Source organism: Opisthocomus hoazin, chromosome 3 (genome assembly GCF_030867145.1).
Source record: "Opisthocomus hoazin isolate bOpiHoa1 chromosome 3, bOpiHoa1.hap1, whole genome shotgun sequence".
Lineage (NCBI taxonomy): Eukaryota > Metazoa > Chordata > Aves > Opisthocomiformes > Opisthocomidae > Opisthocomus > Opisthocomus hoazin.
The window spans coordinates 39,960,368-39,977,483 of NC_134416.1; the positions used below are offsets into that span (position 1 = coordinate 39,960,368).

The 17,116-nt window shown below is 38.8% G+C and overlaps 1 protein-coding gene across 3 annotated transcripts in view; it reads right to left on the reverse strand.

Moving 5' to 3' along the window:
• Nucleotides 1-5,726: 5,726 nt before the first annotated feature.
• Nucleotides 5,727-17,116, reverse strand: part of C3H8orf34 (chromosome 3 C8orf34 homolog) — a 194,852-nt gene continuing 183,462 nt past the window's right edge. For 2 of the 3 annotated variants that reach the window (XM_075416033.1, XM_075416032.1), the window contains one exon: nt 5,727-8,720. In XM_075416033.1, the coding sequence (XP_075272148.1) occupies nt 8,679-8,720 (42 nt within the window). In that variant the 3' untranslated portion in view covers nt 5,727-8,678. The remainder of the gene's footprint in view (nt 8,721-17,116) is intronic. The other variant, XR_012763426.1, reaches the window with a different exon arrangement.

Here is a 17,116-nt window from a genome sequence, read left to right on the forward strand (position 1 = left end):
ACAAACAGCTGTGTTCCACTTCAGCAAGCAATATATTATAAGAGTTGGGGGTTGGGCAGAGGGACGACCTAAAGATGTCCTTTGCCCTGAAGCACCTTTGGTAAACTGAGCCAACTTAAGCTTCAAGTCTATCTCAGTTATCACCCTAATGCTCCCCAAAATCCCATGGTAGTGGTAAATTACATTTACAAGAAGGAAAAACTAACATTGCTTCCCAGAAACACTCAAAAATGCTATATTTGGATTAGAATAGCCACCTCAATTAAGTACTTCAAATAGTAAGAACGAGGGGAACAGATATTCCTAATGGAAAAATTGTAGTCTTGTAATTAATCTATGTCAAAGTTCTCCTATCCCCAAAGAAATAGTTTAGAAAGAATGATTAAAACTTTCAGATGACATTTAATAAATGCCCAAGAATAAAACTGGATGACTTCCAAGCTCATAAAACATTAGGACTGCAAGAGCTGGAACTTCTCTGTACAGTGCAGAATCTGCTGGAAACAGCAGCTAGGATGTGAACGATCCTCCAGTGTGCCAAGAGGATGGAGCTGCTGGGAGGCCGCTCTCTACTAGGACAGGTTTGCCCAGCAAAGAAGAGAATACCTCAGGTTAAAAAGACAATAGGGCAAACTGGATATGATTCTTTCCACAATTCAGAAAAGCGGTGGCTTTTTGAGCACGGAATTTATTAATAATAAATATTAATAATTTATTTATAAGTAATGGATAATCATTCTAATGGATGTAGCAAAGTCTGTGTCATGGAAGTGAATACCATATACACAAAGGTCAATAGTAATATTTCCTCTGTATCAGAAATTACAGGACAAAACATTACCTCAGTGTCTCTGTTATAATAGACCAATGTATAGCATTTCATAACCAGACTAACCATAGAGCCGAAAAGTGTCATGGGTCACTCAGCAGTTTAGCCAAAAGCATGATACCACTTGACCACCACAGGTTGAAGTTAAGCAAAAATCCATGCCAACACCCCACATTCTCTGTAGAGTTCATTCCTTAATATCAGTAACCTCTCATTGTATCTCCCTAAAGAGACAAGGACCACTTTTCAATGTTTTCAGATTTCTGAATCACTAGTGAAGACAGAGTTAATATTAAAAGTATTACAAAGGATTGTTGAAGTGTATCTTATCTACTTAAATGTGGTTCGAGTGGAATAGAGCAGAGAAGGAGACACTGTGCATTTTACATCGAGTTAGATCATGCCCCACGTAAAACACTCTGACCACAGATACTTCATCTGGATACAAGAATAAAAATTTCCACATTCCTGAAATAATTCTCTTAAACTTTTAAAATCTACAGGGTACAACATTTACTTAGATGAGTTAGCCTTCTTCTGAAAGGTCTGAAAGCTGTTCCAGCATTTGAACATGGTAATTCTCTACAAACATTTAGCATACAGAACATGTGACAGAAAATATTGTTTAATTTGTCATATTGTTAATTAATTGCTTTTAATGGGAAATAGTGAGCATACATCTCTATCTGGAGTTTTGGATATGTTTTTACCTGAAGAGCTTTAGCTCTGTCTTTTAAATAGCTTACTGTCTTTGCATAGAGCAGACACAGAATTACGGATGAGGTTGATGCTACAGTGTCTCCCAGAAGGCCTATGCATCACAGTACCCCAGGCAAGCCCATCAGATATTTTCAACACATTCTCAGGAAAAAATTTTAAATTCTGTAAGATCTGTGTCCAGATGAAAAGTCAATAGCAGATAATGTGTTCTGGACACAGCAATGTAGCATCACCTGGGGGGATAGGAAGTAGAAGTTGCATTGGAATCTCAGCTAAAGGGCCCCACACTTTATTAAACCTGGAGTTGTGAGTGTGTAGGTGTTGGATTACACACATCAATAGGAAAAGAATGATTTCTGGAGGCACTTATGGAGAGATTTTGAATTACGGTACTTATCAGGCCCCAGGGAGCATTTTGGCAAGTTTTTGAAATGTGCTCATGAATTCCTCGTGCACTTTTTGGAGACAGCTACAATGACTGAAGCATGGGGGCTGGAATGACCCTTTGCTGTTTCATCACAAAAGCAGGGCTTCTCAGAGCAGCAACATGTGCACCCTGCAGAGCACAAGTCCTTGCTGTCAGTGGCTGACACTGCTCATGGCCTGTGGCAACGCTTTTTCAGTAACTGCCTGTAACTCTGGGGTGAAATCCTGGCCACATTTAAATCATTGCAAAAAATGAAAAGGTTTTACAGGACCAATATGTCACTCTGTTGCTTTGGGTGGCATCTGAATTCATTGTTATCTGAGCCGAAACAAGATGCAAACAACTAAGACATGAAGAATGTACCTGCTGGAGAGCAGCTCTGCGGAGAGGGACCTGGGCGTCCTGGTGGACAACACGTTAACCATGAGCCAGCAGTGTGCCCTGGCTACCAAGAAAGCCAATGGGATCCTGGGGTGCATCAAGAAGAGTGTGGCCAGCAGGATGAGGGAGGTTCTCCTTCCCCTCTACACTGCCCTAGTGAGGCCTCATCTGGAGTACTCTGTCCAGTTCTGGGCTCCCCAGTTCAAGAAAGATGAAGAGCTACTGGAGAGAGTCCAGCGGAGGGCTACGAGGATGATGAGGGGACTGGAACATCTGCCCTACGAGGAGAGGTTGAGGGAACTGGGCTTGTTCAGCCTGAAGAAGAGAAGGCTGAGGGGGGGTCTTATAAATGCTTATAAATATCTGAAGGGTGGGTGTCAGGAGGATGGGGCCAAGCTCTTTTCAGTGGTGCCCAGTGACAGGACAAGGGGCAATGGGCACAAACTGAGGCACAGGAAGTTCCGTCTGAACATGAGGAAGAACTTCTTCCCTCTGAGGGTGACGGAGCACTGGAACAGGCTGCCCAGGGAGGTTGTGGAGTCTCCTTCTCTGGAGATATTCAAGACCCGCCTGGACAAGGTCCTGTGCAGCTTGCTGTAGGTGACCCTGCTTCGGCAGGAGGGTTGGACTAGATGACCCACAGAGGTCCCTTTCAACCCCTACTATTCTGTGATTCTGTAATTCTGTATTCAAGGGGAACAGACCTTGTTTTGAGAAACCACTGTCAAGCAAAAGTACAGCAGTTGGGTAAACGATTTTCTAAAGATAAGGAGAGGGATTTTCCATCTGCAGACATTCTCAGAACAGACTAGGCAAACGTCTGTCAGAAATGTCAGCAGCAGTTATGTGGAGTCCTGGTTGGACGAGAGGGGACATAGTTTGGTGCCATTGAGCAACCCAGGCTCTGTACCGGAGATAGGCCTGGAAAGCAGTGAACGCGGAACACTGCTGAGAAAGTAAAGTGGCGAACACGGAACGCTGGGCAGGCGGACTGCCGCATTGCTGCTTCCTGCCTCCTCGCCGCTTCCTGCCTTATCGTCGCTTCTGCATGGAGATGAAGCTCTGCACCAATCACAGCAAGTTATAGCAATTTTGCCCATATGTGGTTAAGGGTAACTAACCAATCAGAGGCTGTAATTGTTTTGCTATATAAACCCTGTTTTGCTGACTAATAAAGGAGAACGATTTTACCCATATTGGGATCGCATCGTTACTGCCGATCCGGCTTCCCACTCCAACACAGTTATGCTGCCTCCAGGTTAGCAACTAAACGGTATCTGGAGGCCCTTCCTAGCCCCATTTCGTATTGCGCTCCCTCTGCAGGCAAACACACGTGTACATTTCTGGGAGAGGAAGTCCATGGTGAGAATCAGCAGCTCAGCATTCAGGTAAGTCACAAGAGGAACTATTTATGTTTGCTCTCCTGTGGTGTCTGGTTAGAGCTGTGCTGTAGCTGTGGTCAAAAAGGAGGTTCTTTCTGTCTCACGATTTAGAACAATGTTCCCTCACTAAGCTCTCAAGAGAAGGTTCATGAATCTACAGAACACATTGGTTCAGTGATTCTACCTCATTGTTTCAGAACCAGAAGCATTCTTCAGGATTGGCTGATAATTCATTACAAGAAAAAAAATGCGAAGCTCAAATATAATATAGATACTATTCATACAACAAAGATACACTAGTTGGAGAGTGTGTTAAATCCTACAGTAGAACAATAGTCTGGAATAGCAGCTGGCATAATATTACTCTTTAAGGCACTGTCATCTTCCAACAACAGAGATATGTATGGAGCTTCATAGATTAAATTCCAATTCTCGATAAAGCCAAGTTTATACATCTGTACTGTGTTTTGTAGTGAAAACACCACTAGCTTTCTTCACTGATTGAACTGATCTTAAAGTTCAGTACAGTGTTTTCACTTGACAGTGCACCATGATAGATTTAAAGCCACTGTTGACAGACACATTAAAATTTGTTGCTTATTCTCTTAAGCAGACAATCCATAGAAAAGAGTATCTAACTCTACTATCCAAAGGAAAAAAAAAAGCTATCAGGCTAAATTCTATTTGGCTGTGCTTTAGTTTTATATAACAAGTCAGGAAAGCAAACAGCAACCAAAATCATAAGGAATAGTCGTGTCAGAATTCTAACTTACAAAGATGTGTCTTCACTTGGTAATTAAAAGTAATTAAAACTAATTTGACTAATATTTCAGCAATACACAATACACCACTAAATAAGCTAATGCTGTCAAATCAGCCATCTACTTAAACTTTACTAGATTAACCCCAAACTTTTGCACTTTCAGCTAAAATCGTACAGGGCAAAAACACCCACAAAACTAGGTAGCTGCATTGCCTAATTAGCTGCTCCCTAACCCAAACAAAGCAGAAGCCAGGGTGCAGAGTGAAGGGGCACCAAACTTCTACAAGCACAGGAGGAGCTATTTTTCTCTGAACACGGATTTTTGTACACACTTTTTTGTTGGGAAGCTGCCTGGAACTAGCCACAGAAAGCTACTAAAAGCATGGTAACTTCACGGTTAATGCAGTTGCTGCAGATAAGTCCAGGATGCTGTAATCTATCCCAGGGACCTTTTCTGTATTTTACATTAATAGTTCACTGGATTAAGTGTAAAGCATGTCCACATATAACCAGAGCAATGAAACCTTAGTGTCACATACATGCATGTGAATTAGCTTTCATTTAGTTTGTATATCTCTCTGAGTTTAGTTGTTGCGATACAGAATTTCCCTTGCTCTTAGCTACTGAAACATAGACATATGTGAAGCAATAAACCAGGAAGCAGGAAATAAGTCTCCTTCCCTCTTCTGTAATTACTGACTGAGGAGAAAGAGACTTCAACTGTGAATAAAGCCATATTTCTAGGAAGCATATTCCGACAGGACCAGAAGCTTTAGTTAATACTATACGTACACAGTACAGTTATGTGTTTTTATAATTATTGCTTAGGTTTTCATGATAAGGATTTGCTCAGAGAAATCTTCCACTAGATAATAACTCAAAATAAATTGTTTCATTTTAATAACTTCTGTAAATAAAATTTCTTCCCCATTTCTCCTTCAGCCACACTTACAGATCCTAGAGCTAGACACTGGGGTAGTAAGAAGTTACACTTTCAAATCTGTCAAATGATGACATTACTTGATATGAGCAGTACAGACAGGAATTTATTATTATGTTACTGAAATGAATACAGCTACAGTAAGGTTGCTTATAAGACTATCTGAATAAAGTATCAAGGGTGTAAAGGTTTTAAAAGGAAGCAGCAGAAACTCATACGACAATAAAAAACATTTTATTACAAATTGGCATTTGAAATACAGACAGCTGCTTATTAGACAAGCTACATGCATTTTTATATACTGAGATATGTTTGTATTTTTTTCATTAACAAGTACTGCTGAGAATACCATGTCCCTACATCATTGCATTAACAAACTCTTCTAAAAACTAAGATGTAAACATATGGCTAGGATAAATTTATCTGTCTATCATGGCTCTTTTTCCATCAAGAAGCAGTAATTGAATAGCATCAACAACCACCCTTGAAGTATCTTTCTGAAAAGTACTAAATCTGCTCTGTTCCATGTAACTAGAGAGAAGCACATTTCTGTGTAGCTTACACTGAACTTTTTATGATGACTTTAAAGTGCCTGGTGTGGAGTCAAAAACAAAACAAACAAACCCCACCTTGCTACTCTTGCCAAGCTAACTTGAGCAGCGACACAAGAAGAACCTGCACAGCTGACTCTCAATTCAATTAGGCGCCATGGAGGAGGAGTTTATTCCATAAGCGACTGACAAATGGAAACTGCTTCCCGAAGGCTAAAAGGTCAAACAGAAAATGAGTAAGGCTTCCCGCAGCCCAAAGGTGAAAACGAGTTTATCACACATGCCTTCTGCGCGTCCTTCCCAGCTGCTGTTTACACTGGCCAGCCCCCTAAGCCCAGCTGCTTGTCACCTATTAAACACATCTCAGCTCCTCCTTGGAGTTCTCCTGACTTGTTACGCTTCATTGCCAGCTTTTTTGCAGTCGGGTACCAGGTGGCTGCTTCTCCTCTACAACACCAGCAGTAGTTGCTGGGCTGAGCGCTAGCATCAGCCAAGACTGCTTGCCACAGGCTTTAGAGGGAGTAGTGCCAACCACAAGTGTTAAACAATCATGAGATCATGTCAAAATCATGAGAACTAAACCCAAAAAGTGACATGGGATTTTCTGTATGTTTTAGTGTGAAAATAAAGTAATATTTTCCATGGTTTTATCCACTACTCTTCAGCTTAGAAAGCGTCCCAGAAAAATACAATTGTTCTGCCCAGTCCCAAGAACAGCCAGATCTCAGAAGCCCAAGACTTCACAGCTTTTACAATTGGGACCACACAGGAGTCAAGCCACCCTGTCACACTCTGAGACACTTGCATACATTTCACACTTGCTAGATTATTAATCATCCAAATGAGTGTTGATGGTACCCACTATATCTGTAACAGAAAAGTTTTTTGCCCTTTGAAGACCAGAATCAGGATTTACATTCTGCCTTCCTGCATAAAGCTTGTCTTGTGTTTCTTCACATGTAATCAAACTATAAACGCAGACATATTCCTGACCAAATCTCTCTGTACTACCCAGCCAAGACTGTCTTCAAGTTCTTAGACATGCAAGAACTTCTAGAATTAAGATGCTGCCAAATTTTCTTTCTCAACTTGTTGTGGGCAATTGTAGTTCCACTGAAGTCAATGAGATTTTTCCCAGGGATTAAATATGGTCATAATTTCACACAGTAATGACACGAAGAAGAAAGAATGGAGCTTAACAGATGTTCAGTGAAGCAACTGGAAGAAGAAAAAAAGGCGAACCTACTTTACATTTTTCAGTAGTGTCAAGGTAAAATATGAAATGCAGGCCACTAAAGAAGAATAAAACCCCTGAAAAGACGACACTAGTTTCACAAGAGTGCTTTACTGAGCACAATTGACCAAATACAGCATATCATATGCTCTCCTATACGCAAATGAGTCTTCAAGTATATTGCAGATACACAGAGCATAAGAGATTCTCTCTACTGATGACAAATTAATGAAGCCCCTTCCTGAAATGAACTTCAAGAGACTATCCTTACAGGGTCCCGTATGCTAAACATTTTACATATCGGAAGTCTACACTACGATGGTACATATAGCAAGTGCTTGTTCATCACAATGTTACCTTGCATTTTACTCGAACACGACGAAGACAGACCATACAATTTCCGTGTATTTAGCACTGTATGTTTGTGAGACAGCAAAAAAAAGTTCACGCTATCAAAAATTCATGACAGACAATTCACTTTTATTTCTTAAACAAATGGATGGGCTTTTTATACTGTATTTTTTAATAGTTGCAAGCAATTTCGTTATATCTTTGTGTCCAAGATACAGGAACCAAGCGTACATAATAGAAGACAAAGGAAACTGAGAACACTTTTGACAGAATTAACAGGTAAATGAAATCAGTAAAAGCAACTGCCACATCCCTTCATTTGATGTCTGTGCAAAAGCATCTTCTAAAGTTCCAAGCACACAGCACACACCAGTTAGCTTATTTTAAACAGCAAATTTGTTTCAGTAATCCATATGGGTAGCTAATGCTTTATCATATATATGCAATTTCTTTAGACGCTTTATTTTTGCATGCATGCTCCATTCCTTATTGATATGTTCCCTTTTTAACAGAGTCTTTATTTGTTTTAAAGATCAAAGCAGATAAACTCAATGCAAAGCTATGCAGGACGGGCAGCACCTGTTTCTGCTACCCACACACAGAGCCTTTCCCTCCCTCCCCTTCTGACCTCTCTCTGCAGGTGACTATGAGTGAACAGCTAGTTGTCTGAGAGACCTGAATGGGACATAGATGTTGGCAGATGTGGGCAAACACTTTAATGTTTATTAATCTAAAAAAGAGTAAAGATTACAAAAATATAAGGAGTAGAAAACCTCAGACAAGTTAAAATACACAAAATCTCTAGGTAAAGTTTATTTTGGTCAGGCAGAGTTTAGTTTATCAAATGTCAATCTAAAATAACAGGGGTATAAACTAAACAAAAACATCATAATAACTTTATATTGAAAGGCAACGGTTACCCTTCTTTCCTAAGGCCACTGTACCACAGTAAATACTCTGATTCAGTGCATTAGAGCATCCACATATCAGAGAGGTTCCACTTATGTACTGCTGATACTAGAAAAATAACTTTATTTAAAATTATTATGTATAAACTAAAGCAAATTTTCAGGTGTAGTTTTGACCACCGTAATTTTGTTTTAAATAAATTGTTCTTCAACAATCCCACTGATTTCACAAACCTGTGAAATCAAACAGAAAAACACAGAGATTAGGGCTAAAATTTAATGTACACACAAATAGGACAAAAGGGAAAATTAATCCTTCATTGTGTTTGCATTTTGTAAAAGTTTTCCATAAAGCTAAACTCACAGTTAAATAAGCAACAGTGATCAGTATTTTGATGAATCCCAATTTGATTTTATTTCGAAGATATTCAGAAGCAAATCACAGCTTTTTTAGTTCTATTTTTTGTTCCAATTATTCAGTGTTTTGCAGGGTTTTTCCGCTGCTTCCTTTCCAATAGTAGTAATAGATTGCAAAAAATGACCAGTGTTGCAAAAAGCACCAAACTTAGTGATGAATGAGATAAGCTGAGATAGCAATGTTGTAGTTTCAGATTTTGTTCAAGTTTAAAATCATCCCCAAAGCAAAATGGAAATTTAGCTTTTACAAATATGTACACAAGCATATTGAAATAGGTTGTTTTGCAAATGTTCCTGACTGTAACACAACCTGCTCCCTCCCCCCCCAAATGTCTGTAAAACATGTAATGCTGCAACTGGACCTATTACATGGATCCAGTTGGAGAATCAGGGTTATAAACCAGAAAGCAACACCACAAGCACATTTAATTACACATCTGAATGCATAAAGGTCTGTATGTTACCTTTGAAGCCTTCACCTTGCCATTTTTAAACACTGAAGGAAATCAGGCACAGAAGCTTCACATTTATTCACCCCTTTGAACATATAAATATGTAAGCCCTCTTTGGGAGATTAAAGAAACTTGGCAGGAACAAACTATTCCCATTATCTCCAGCTAATCAATTAAATACGGTTGGAGTAAGATCTTTAAGTTTTGCTTTGCCAGGTCATAAGCCTGGACTTTATATCTGATACTGTACTGACATTCAACAGAGCAAGGTACGCACCATGACAACCTCTGCATTAAAAAGAAGAAACAAAGCCTAGGAAATCTTAGCGACAGTTCTTATCCTTTATTAACCTTATATGTATCTTTTGTCATTTATACCTAATGTTTAACAACTGTTTTCCTTGGAGGCACTTCATTTAGCAGATATCCAAGCATTGTCACGATTTGATCTTTAAGTAACAAATTTGTCTTACAGGGAGGAAAAGAAAAGCAAACATTTGTAAGCCTGTTTTACTTGCAGACTCTTCTCATGACTGTTACTCACAAAAACTCCAGGGACTGTGGTGGTCTTAGCTGCAGAAGGAAATAGGATGCCAGCCAGAAAATACATTCTGTGCTACCCCAAATCCATTAAGGAATTCTTGACTGATGAGAAACGATATTAGCAAGATCAAATCAACCTTCAGCTGACATGAGACAGAGAAGCGTCAAGGTGGAGATGCAAGAGATGAAGGACACCCTGAAATGGTGATGGGATTCTATGTCCCTGTTTTGGTCCTCCAGTAAGACAGATCACCAGCTGTCCTCTGAGGTCCCTTTGTTGCTCTCATTACTTCAGAGAGCAAATATCTTGGACCAGAATCTCTCACTTGTATATAACTAAATGTAGGTGAGATGAGTCATAGCCTGACAGGCTGGTTTCGCCATTATAAAAGGGAATGACAATAATTTAAAAGTAGTTAATACAAGGAGCAAGCCACCACTGTCTTGGGGAAAATAACTGGAAAACTACAGCCGTTTTAAATTTAGTGAAATCACACCAAAAAGAAATACAGATAGACATTAGAATTGGCACCCAGAATCACGACTGTTGATTTCTCATAGCTTTGCTGTCAGTTACTACATTTTCTCATCCCACTTCACAGATCAGGGAAATAAGACACAGAGAAAATAAGCATTGCCCGCATCCTGCTGTAACACTCACACTGGCACTACCCATTATCAGACAAGATTTAACCAAAATGAACAGAAGTCACATATCAAGGACCAACCCTCCTCTCTTCCCCCTCTTCCCCAGTCTCCACATTCATGAATTTTCTCCCTGACAGGGTCAAGAACAGTCACCATAATTATGTCACAAAATATTAACCTTTTCATTACAGAGCTTTTCCTACTTGAATTTTAATTTCTTCCTCTTCATGATCAAAGAGGAATTTCTACAATTTTGGCTTAGAAGAAATCTCGGCCTTGTAAAACACATTTACAGCAACAGGGCAATAACGAGTGTTAATTTTTTTTTAGAGCTTGGAGAATATTGGGCCAAAGAAAGAAAACAGATTTCTTTCACAGATCCTTCACCTCCTGGTCATTTTTGTACCCTGGGATTATAGTCTGGCATCCTACATTTTTTCTGGTCTCTGCAGCAATACGGCCCTTCTGCTGAATCAATCAGTCAGTTCTCGAGCCAAAAGCCTTTCAAGGACTTACTTAACGCAAAAGGATGTACTCCCGGCTTGCTGCTCCTTGGGTCTTGCACTTCAGGGGGTTATTTGCATTCAAACCAAGTAAGTGAAAAGTAGGTGTAGAATACGACCAATGTGCTTTGGTAGTACTTCAGGGCTACTTCGTGCTCTTTCTTTACTGCTGTAAATGACTACACAAGGCACTGGTGAAAGATGACTGGGTTTGATAGCTTTTGAAAAACGTTGGGACAATTAAATGGAATAAAAAGCACACATAGGTTTGCAGCAAGATCTTCTTGGCCTGAAAGCACTCAGCTAGCACGGCAAATGAAGGAATCAAGAAAGTCACAAAAGAATAAGCCCATCAGCGTATATTTGGTCCCTAGCTCCTTCCAATGCTCTGTACTATGAAGGACAGATAAAATGGCCTGGTACTTCCAACTGGAAAGTCTGTACAGCAGTCCCCCAGTCGAACAGCTCATTGATATGCCCCTCTAAGGCCAGACGCAGTTCCATAGGATGACTTTGCACCTAACAGTTTTCATAGGGTTATAGTCACTTGTGTTACTAAAGCCCTAGGAGTATTGCTTCATGAGCATTTTTCAGCCAAACAGCCAGCTGAAGCAGTTTCTGCTCACCACTGTCAGACTCAGATATTCTCCATAGCTTCTCCTGAATCACACGGCACAACTTTGGGAAGCCACAGGGCTGAACAACAACACAGGACTGAATTACCCGACTAAAAATATTTTTTTAACTCAGATTTTTCAACGAGATCACTTCTCAGTTCACTGCACGCCTTCACAAAGAGCTACCTTTACTCAACAGTGTTTTGGAAGAGCAAAGTCTTAAAAGGTGATGGATCAATCTGATATAATCAAAACCGAATCATGTGATTTAATTAAAGTTCCTGCATCAACATGCAACAAATTAGGCTGCGTTCCCATTAAAAAGTTACATACCTTTTCTATAATGGCCAGCGTTCTTAACTGGTTGTCAGTGATTAATCAGTAAAAGCTTTGGCTTACTTTATTCTGTGAAATTCTTTAATATTAGAGAAGAGTTTTTCTTTCCTAGAAGTTTACTATTTTTTATTATGTCCTTTTAGACCGATCTTTTAACAGCACAACATTAACCAGCCTGTGTTTCAACACACACACTACACTTTGTGATTCAAATCAAAGTTCTTTTATCAGTGTATATATAGCCTACTATAACAATATACAGCTAGTGGAGTATTTTTATTGTGATGTATGTAAATCAATATATGTTTATATTCTTATTTTGGAACAAAATTCTAATAAAGGTTAGTCCAGTTTTTTTAGTGATGAGTAAAGATGCTTATCTATGGAACCTACCTGTATATATATCCAGAGTGGTTTATACAAGGCATAGAACTCTGTGGAATTCGAAAATTAAGAACAGCAAATATATTTTTCCTGAAAGCTTAGAACTCCACTTGCAAGGGTTTTTTGAATTAAAAAAATTAATATCTTTTAAAAGCAAAATATTTATATCACTGCTACTCTATACACCGCCATTTAATACCAGACATTCACATAGATAAAATTAGCATTAAAATATTTTGTGCTTCGAAATCTAAAGACTTTTATGACTATCTAGAGCACAGTAAAGTTTGACAGTATTCTATTAATATCTTTGTTATGGTCAATATTAATCCAAACTGTCATATATTATATTTCCCAGGTGTGTATTTTTTAATCACTAAGGACAGCCATTACTTTACCCAGAGGCACCCTGCATTCTCAAGCAAATGATTTTCATATTCCAGTGACTAAATTATTACAATAAAAACAACTGGGGGGGGCAGTTTTACAGTTTACAATCACCAGAATAAACCTTAGAACAAAAATCACAAAAATGCGCTTACACGTACATACAGTTATGCACGCTTTCAAAGGTTTGTAAGAAAACATGTAGTATAAATGTAGAATCATGATCATTATATCATGTGCATCTTTATCAATGTCTAACATGTAGCCTCCAGGAAAGCAACCAAAATTGCACATCCAGACTGCTCTTTATGAGAATGACTAAGTATATTCATAGACACCAAGACAAAAAATCCTGCTGTGATCATATAGTTGGACCTCCGTACACCTGTATAGAGCCCACAGAATCTCCTGCTGGATTACCTATCATCTACCATTTAGAAAGCCCTATTACCTCGTGCTGACTCCAAGTTCACTGCCTCCCCTAACTTTGCTTACAATGATGAAGTCTCCTGGTTGCTAGGACATAGCATTTCATTTCTTATGTCACAGTTTGATGAGTCTAATCTTTTTTATTTAAATGTCTACCTACAGATACCAAGTCATCTCTGAGGTTCCTAGTTCAATGCCTTTAGGTGAAGCAAACTCCTAACAGGGTTTCCCAAACTCTGGGTTGTTTTTAGTCACCCTCTGAAATATCTCAAGTAATTCCAATCTTTCTCAATGGCAAGACACCAAAACCACAGTTTTTTACCAATATGATGTGGAATAATTACTTTGCTACTTAACTTTTTAGGCACACAAGGAATGGTCCATCCTTCTTTGTGACTGCATTATGCTGAGAGCTCACACTGAGATGATCTTCTATAATCATCCTAAATCCATTAGGTCACTGCTTTCCAGGACAAAGCCTCATTATTCTGGAGCAGAGACAGATATGTTTCTCTGGTGCCAGATATATTTTATTTGGTTCAAATATATTTCATCTGGTTATAATAAAGTGCATTTTACTGGAATGTGGCCATTATACCACGGGATTCATATCATTTAATAACTTCAACTTGTCTTTCCCACAAATTATTCAAACCCATCAGACCCTAATGAGCCCCATTCATCTACATCTTCGCATTAGAAACTCTAGCTTTTGATTCCTCAGTGAGCCAGCTTTTAATTTACCTAATGTGTGCCCTGATAATTCTCTATGCCATTTTTTAAATTACAGTGTCATTTTTTATTACATTAAATGTCTTTGGGAATCCAAGTTTACCATAATAATGCAAATTGCAGAAAAAAGATATCCTTAGGTTTGGAACCCGTACTAAAACCATCTTTCTGCACTGAAACAAATTTTGAGAATTTTTTTCCTCACTGCAATGGAAAATTCCCTCCTCCTCCTCCCAAATATTTAGTTCAACATGAACTTTTCCAAGACGAAACCAAACATTACTCAGTAGAAACAGAGACACAAGCTAAAGCCTTAATAGTATAACGGGATAATGTCAGCTTTGGATTTAAGCACATCCATTCAAAAAATAGGAATCTTGAGTCTAGTTCCAACTTTCCCTAGTTGTATTTGAACTCTCCCCTCACTGTCCAACAGTCATCTGACTTCTGGTAGAAATAATGCCAATCTCTACTTTTGTTTCGCTATCTATAAATAATTAAATCCAAGTGGGCAATTCTCCATGCTAGAAAATAGTTTTCTTTCATTTTCAGACTCTAAAAGCAGTTATATGAAATGGTGGAGCTTCAGCTATGGGTGTTACAAGACATCCAGCCAAGACCATCCAACAGGCCTGGGGAAATTCTGTTTAGAGGAACGCAATCGTTACTGGTATTCCATTTCTGAAGTGGACATAGAACTGTCTCAAGCTAAGTACATACCTAAGCCACTAGCAGGAGAATGAGATACAACACATCTTCTTTAACAAACATAATTACACACTGGACAAATTTGGGAAATGACTCACACCCCAAGAAGACAAAAGCCATTTCTTAGAAAGTTTATGTGGGATGGGGCAATATGACTTCTTTACTTCAGTTTATATTACTAACTCTTAAAATATTAAATAAAAGAAAGATACCAATAAGTTTCTCCAGAAGATTTTGGAATTAAGGTCTCCCAGAAGTTCAACCCCAGTTCACTTTTGGGACAAAAAAGCACATATGTATAATGAATTTACTATTCACTGAGAAAAATTTCCAACTATAAATATTATGTTCTTATTAATCGTACATATAATTGACTAATTAGTTTGAGCAATGCCTCATAACTACCTTATTCGCTAGAGAAACCAAGTCTAGCCTTGCCCTAAATCATACCCGCTGAAAGAGGTATTTCCAGTACTGCTATACTCCATCAGAGCAGAACACAAATACAAATAGCTGAATTTGACTGACAGAAATGTAATGTGTTTGTGCTAATTTCATGAAGGTTGCAATCAACAGTTGCTGCTCTAAGCCTGATTCTCTCCTTCTTACTCATACTGAGTAGTACTTTAACAAAAGGAAACTTTCACAACAAAAACATAGTCCAGCAGTAAACTCCTCCTTATCATCAAATCTGATCAAGCAATTCAGGAATCTTAGAAATTCAGGAACACTTATTTTCATTATTAAGAAAAACTAACTATTCAGCAATGTGAATTTGCTCAGTGTGAGAAATTTTACCCACTGACAAATTTTGTATGGTTTGGAATTTTACTGGAAGGCAGTCTGAAATTTTTGATTGTACAATAAACTGTCTTTCATTCTTTGGGTCTTTTTCCTAGGTGGATAGTTGTGCAGAATGGGAGAATGAAGGTTTTCTTTAATACCCGTTGAAGTCACCAGTAGAATGTCTTTGACTGCAGAGTTTCAAGACCAGCACAAGAATGAATGGAGTGGAAATCCCACTTTTTCCCAACAATCAGCTTTGATTTATCAGCAGTAGACCTGCCACTGCAAACCTTACAAAAGAGTTTGCAGATGTATAGTGGCAAAACATTGAAGTTTCTTGCCACAGGTCAGTAGGTGAGAGTTCAAGCCTTGTCCCAGATCACCCAAGCTAGAAATCAGCATCTAGTGCTGCTGTTGGCAAGCTGAAGTTAGCGTGAAGTGATCATAGCCACACCACTGAGTGTGCCACTGGCTGCAGGAACTGACATGCCTTAAGAGGATTAGGGCAAAGGAATGTATCTACACATATATTTAATATGGATTAACCAAGTAGCAAGCTCATTAAGAGTCTGTGTTAGTCACCTATCATGTACACCTGCTAAATGGGACTGACTGCAGGTAGTGAGCCTCTGTGTCCAAGGTTTTGAGACCTGGGGAGATCTGCTGTGTGGGTTACTTCTTGAGTTAGGCACCCAAGAAAACAGACATGGGCTTTTGGGCACTAAATCCATGCCAGGAATACAGATAGTAGGTCAAATTACACCAAAAGACTGTCCTTTCAAGATTCTTGGAAGGTAGTGATGCATTAGAAATTTCCAACCAACAGTCTTTGTAGGACCTGTTGTCAATGGAAAATTCAAGCTGGCTCTTGCCAGTCCCCTGAAAGTAGGAATTTCTTCTCATCAAAGCCAGCTAAGAAATGCTCTGATGGCTGTAGATGCAGCCTTTCTGTTTCCTTGCATCCGCACCCTACGAAGAAGAAAATTGTTTTGGCCAGCTCAAAGAACTACCACCAAACTGAAGTATTGTGGAAGTGGTAAATATTTTCTCCAGATCCCTCCTCTTTCCAAGAAAGATCTCTATGCATCCTCTGAAAACTCTTCGCAAAGAATCAGCACACAAGCAAACTACTATGGGTAATAATGGGGAACTGTCTTCAGAATGACAGCTGAGGAGGAAGAGACTTGAGGCTCCGTCTACAGGCTTTTTAGTGACACTAAAACCAAAAAAGAACCACCAACCCTTGATTTTGGATCACATTGCCTTGGCCATTTTCACTTCTCTTTGCTGTGTGTGTACAGAGTATCACAGGAGAACACATGTAGCAAGTAGAAGAGATTTAGCTACTAAATTACAGTAGTTATTAAAAAAGCATTTGTTGGTTCCTAATTTTTAAAAACAAAATTTACATTACAAGAGTAAATAGTTACACACCTACCTCTCTCTCTGACATATGGCCACAAACTTAATTAAGCACATAAAGAGGAAGCAGGAGAGGATATGCTAAAAAAATCAACTATGCCTCTTAAAAATGTTTTTCTTTCCTTCTTTAACATAATAAATCTTTTAGGCTGTAATCATTTATATTCTTTTATATGAGTACCTATTTGATTTCAAATTTTGTCGTAGTTGGTACAAAGCTTTAAAAAATGATTGACTTCCAGTTTTCTTTGGATCTTGCTGATAAG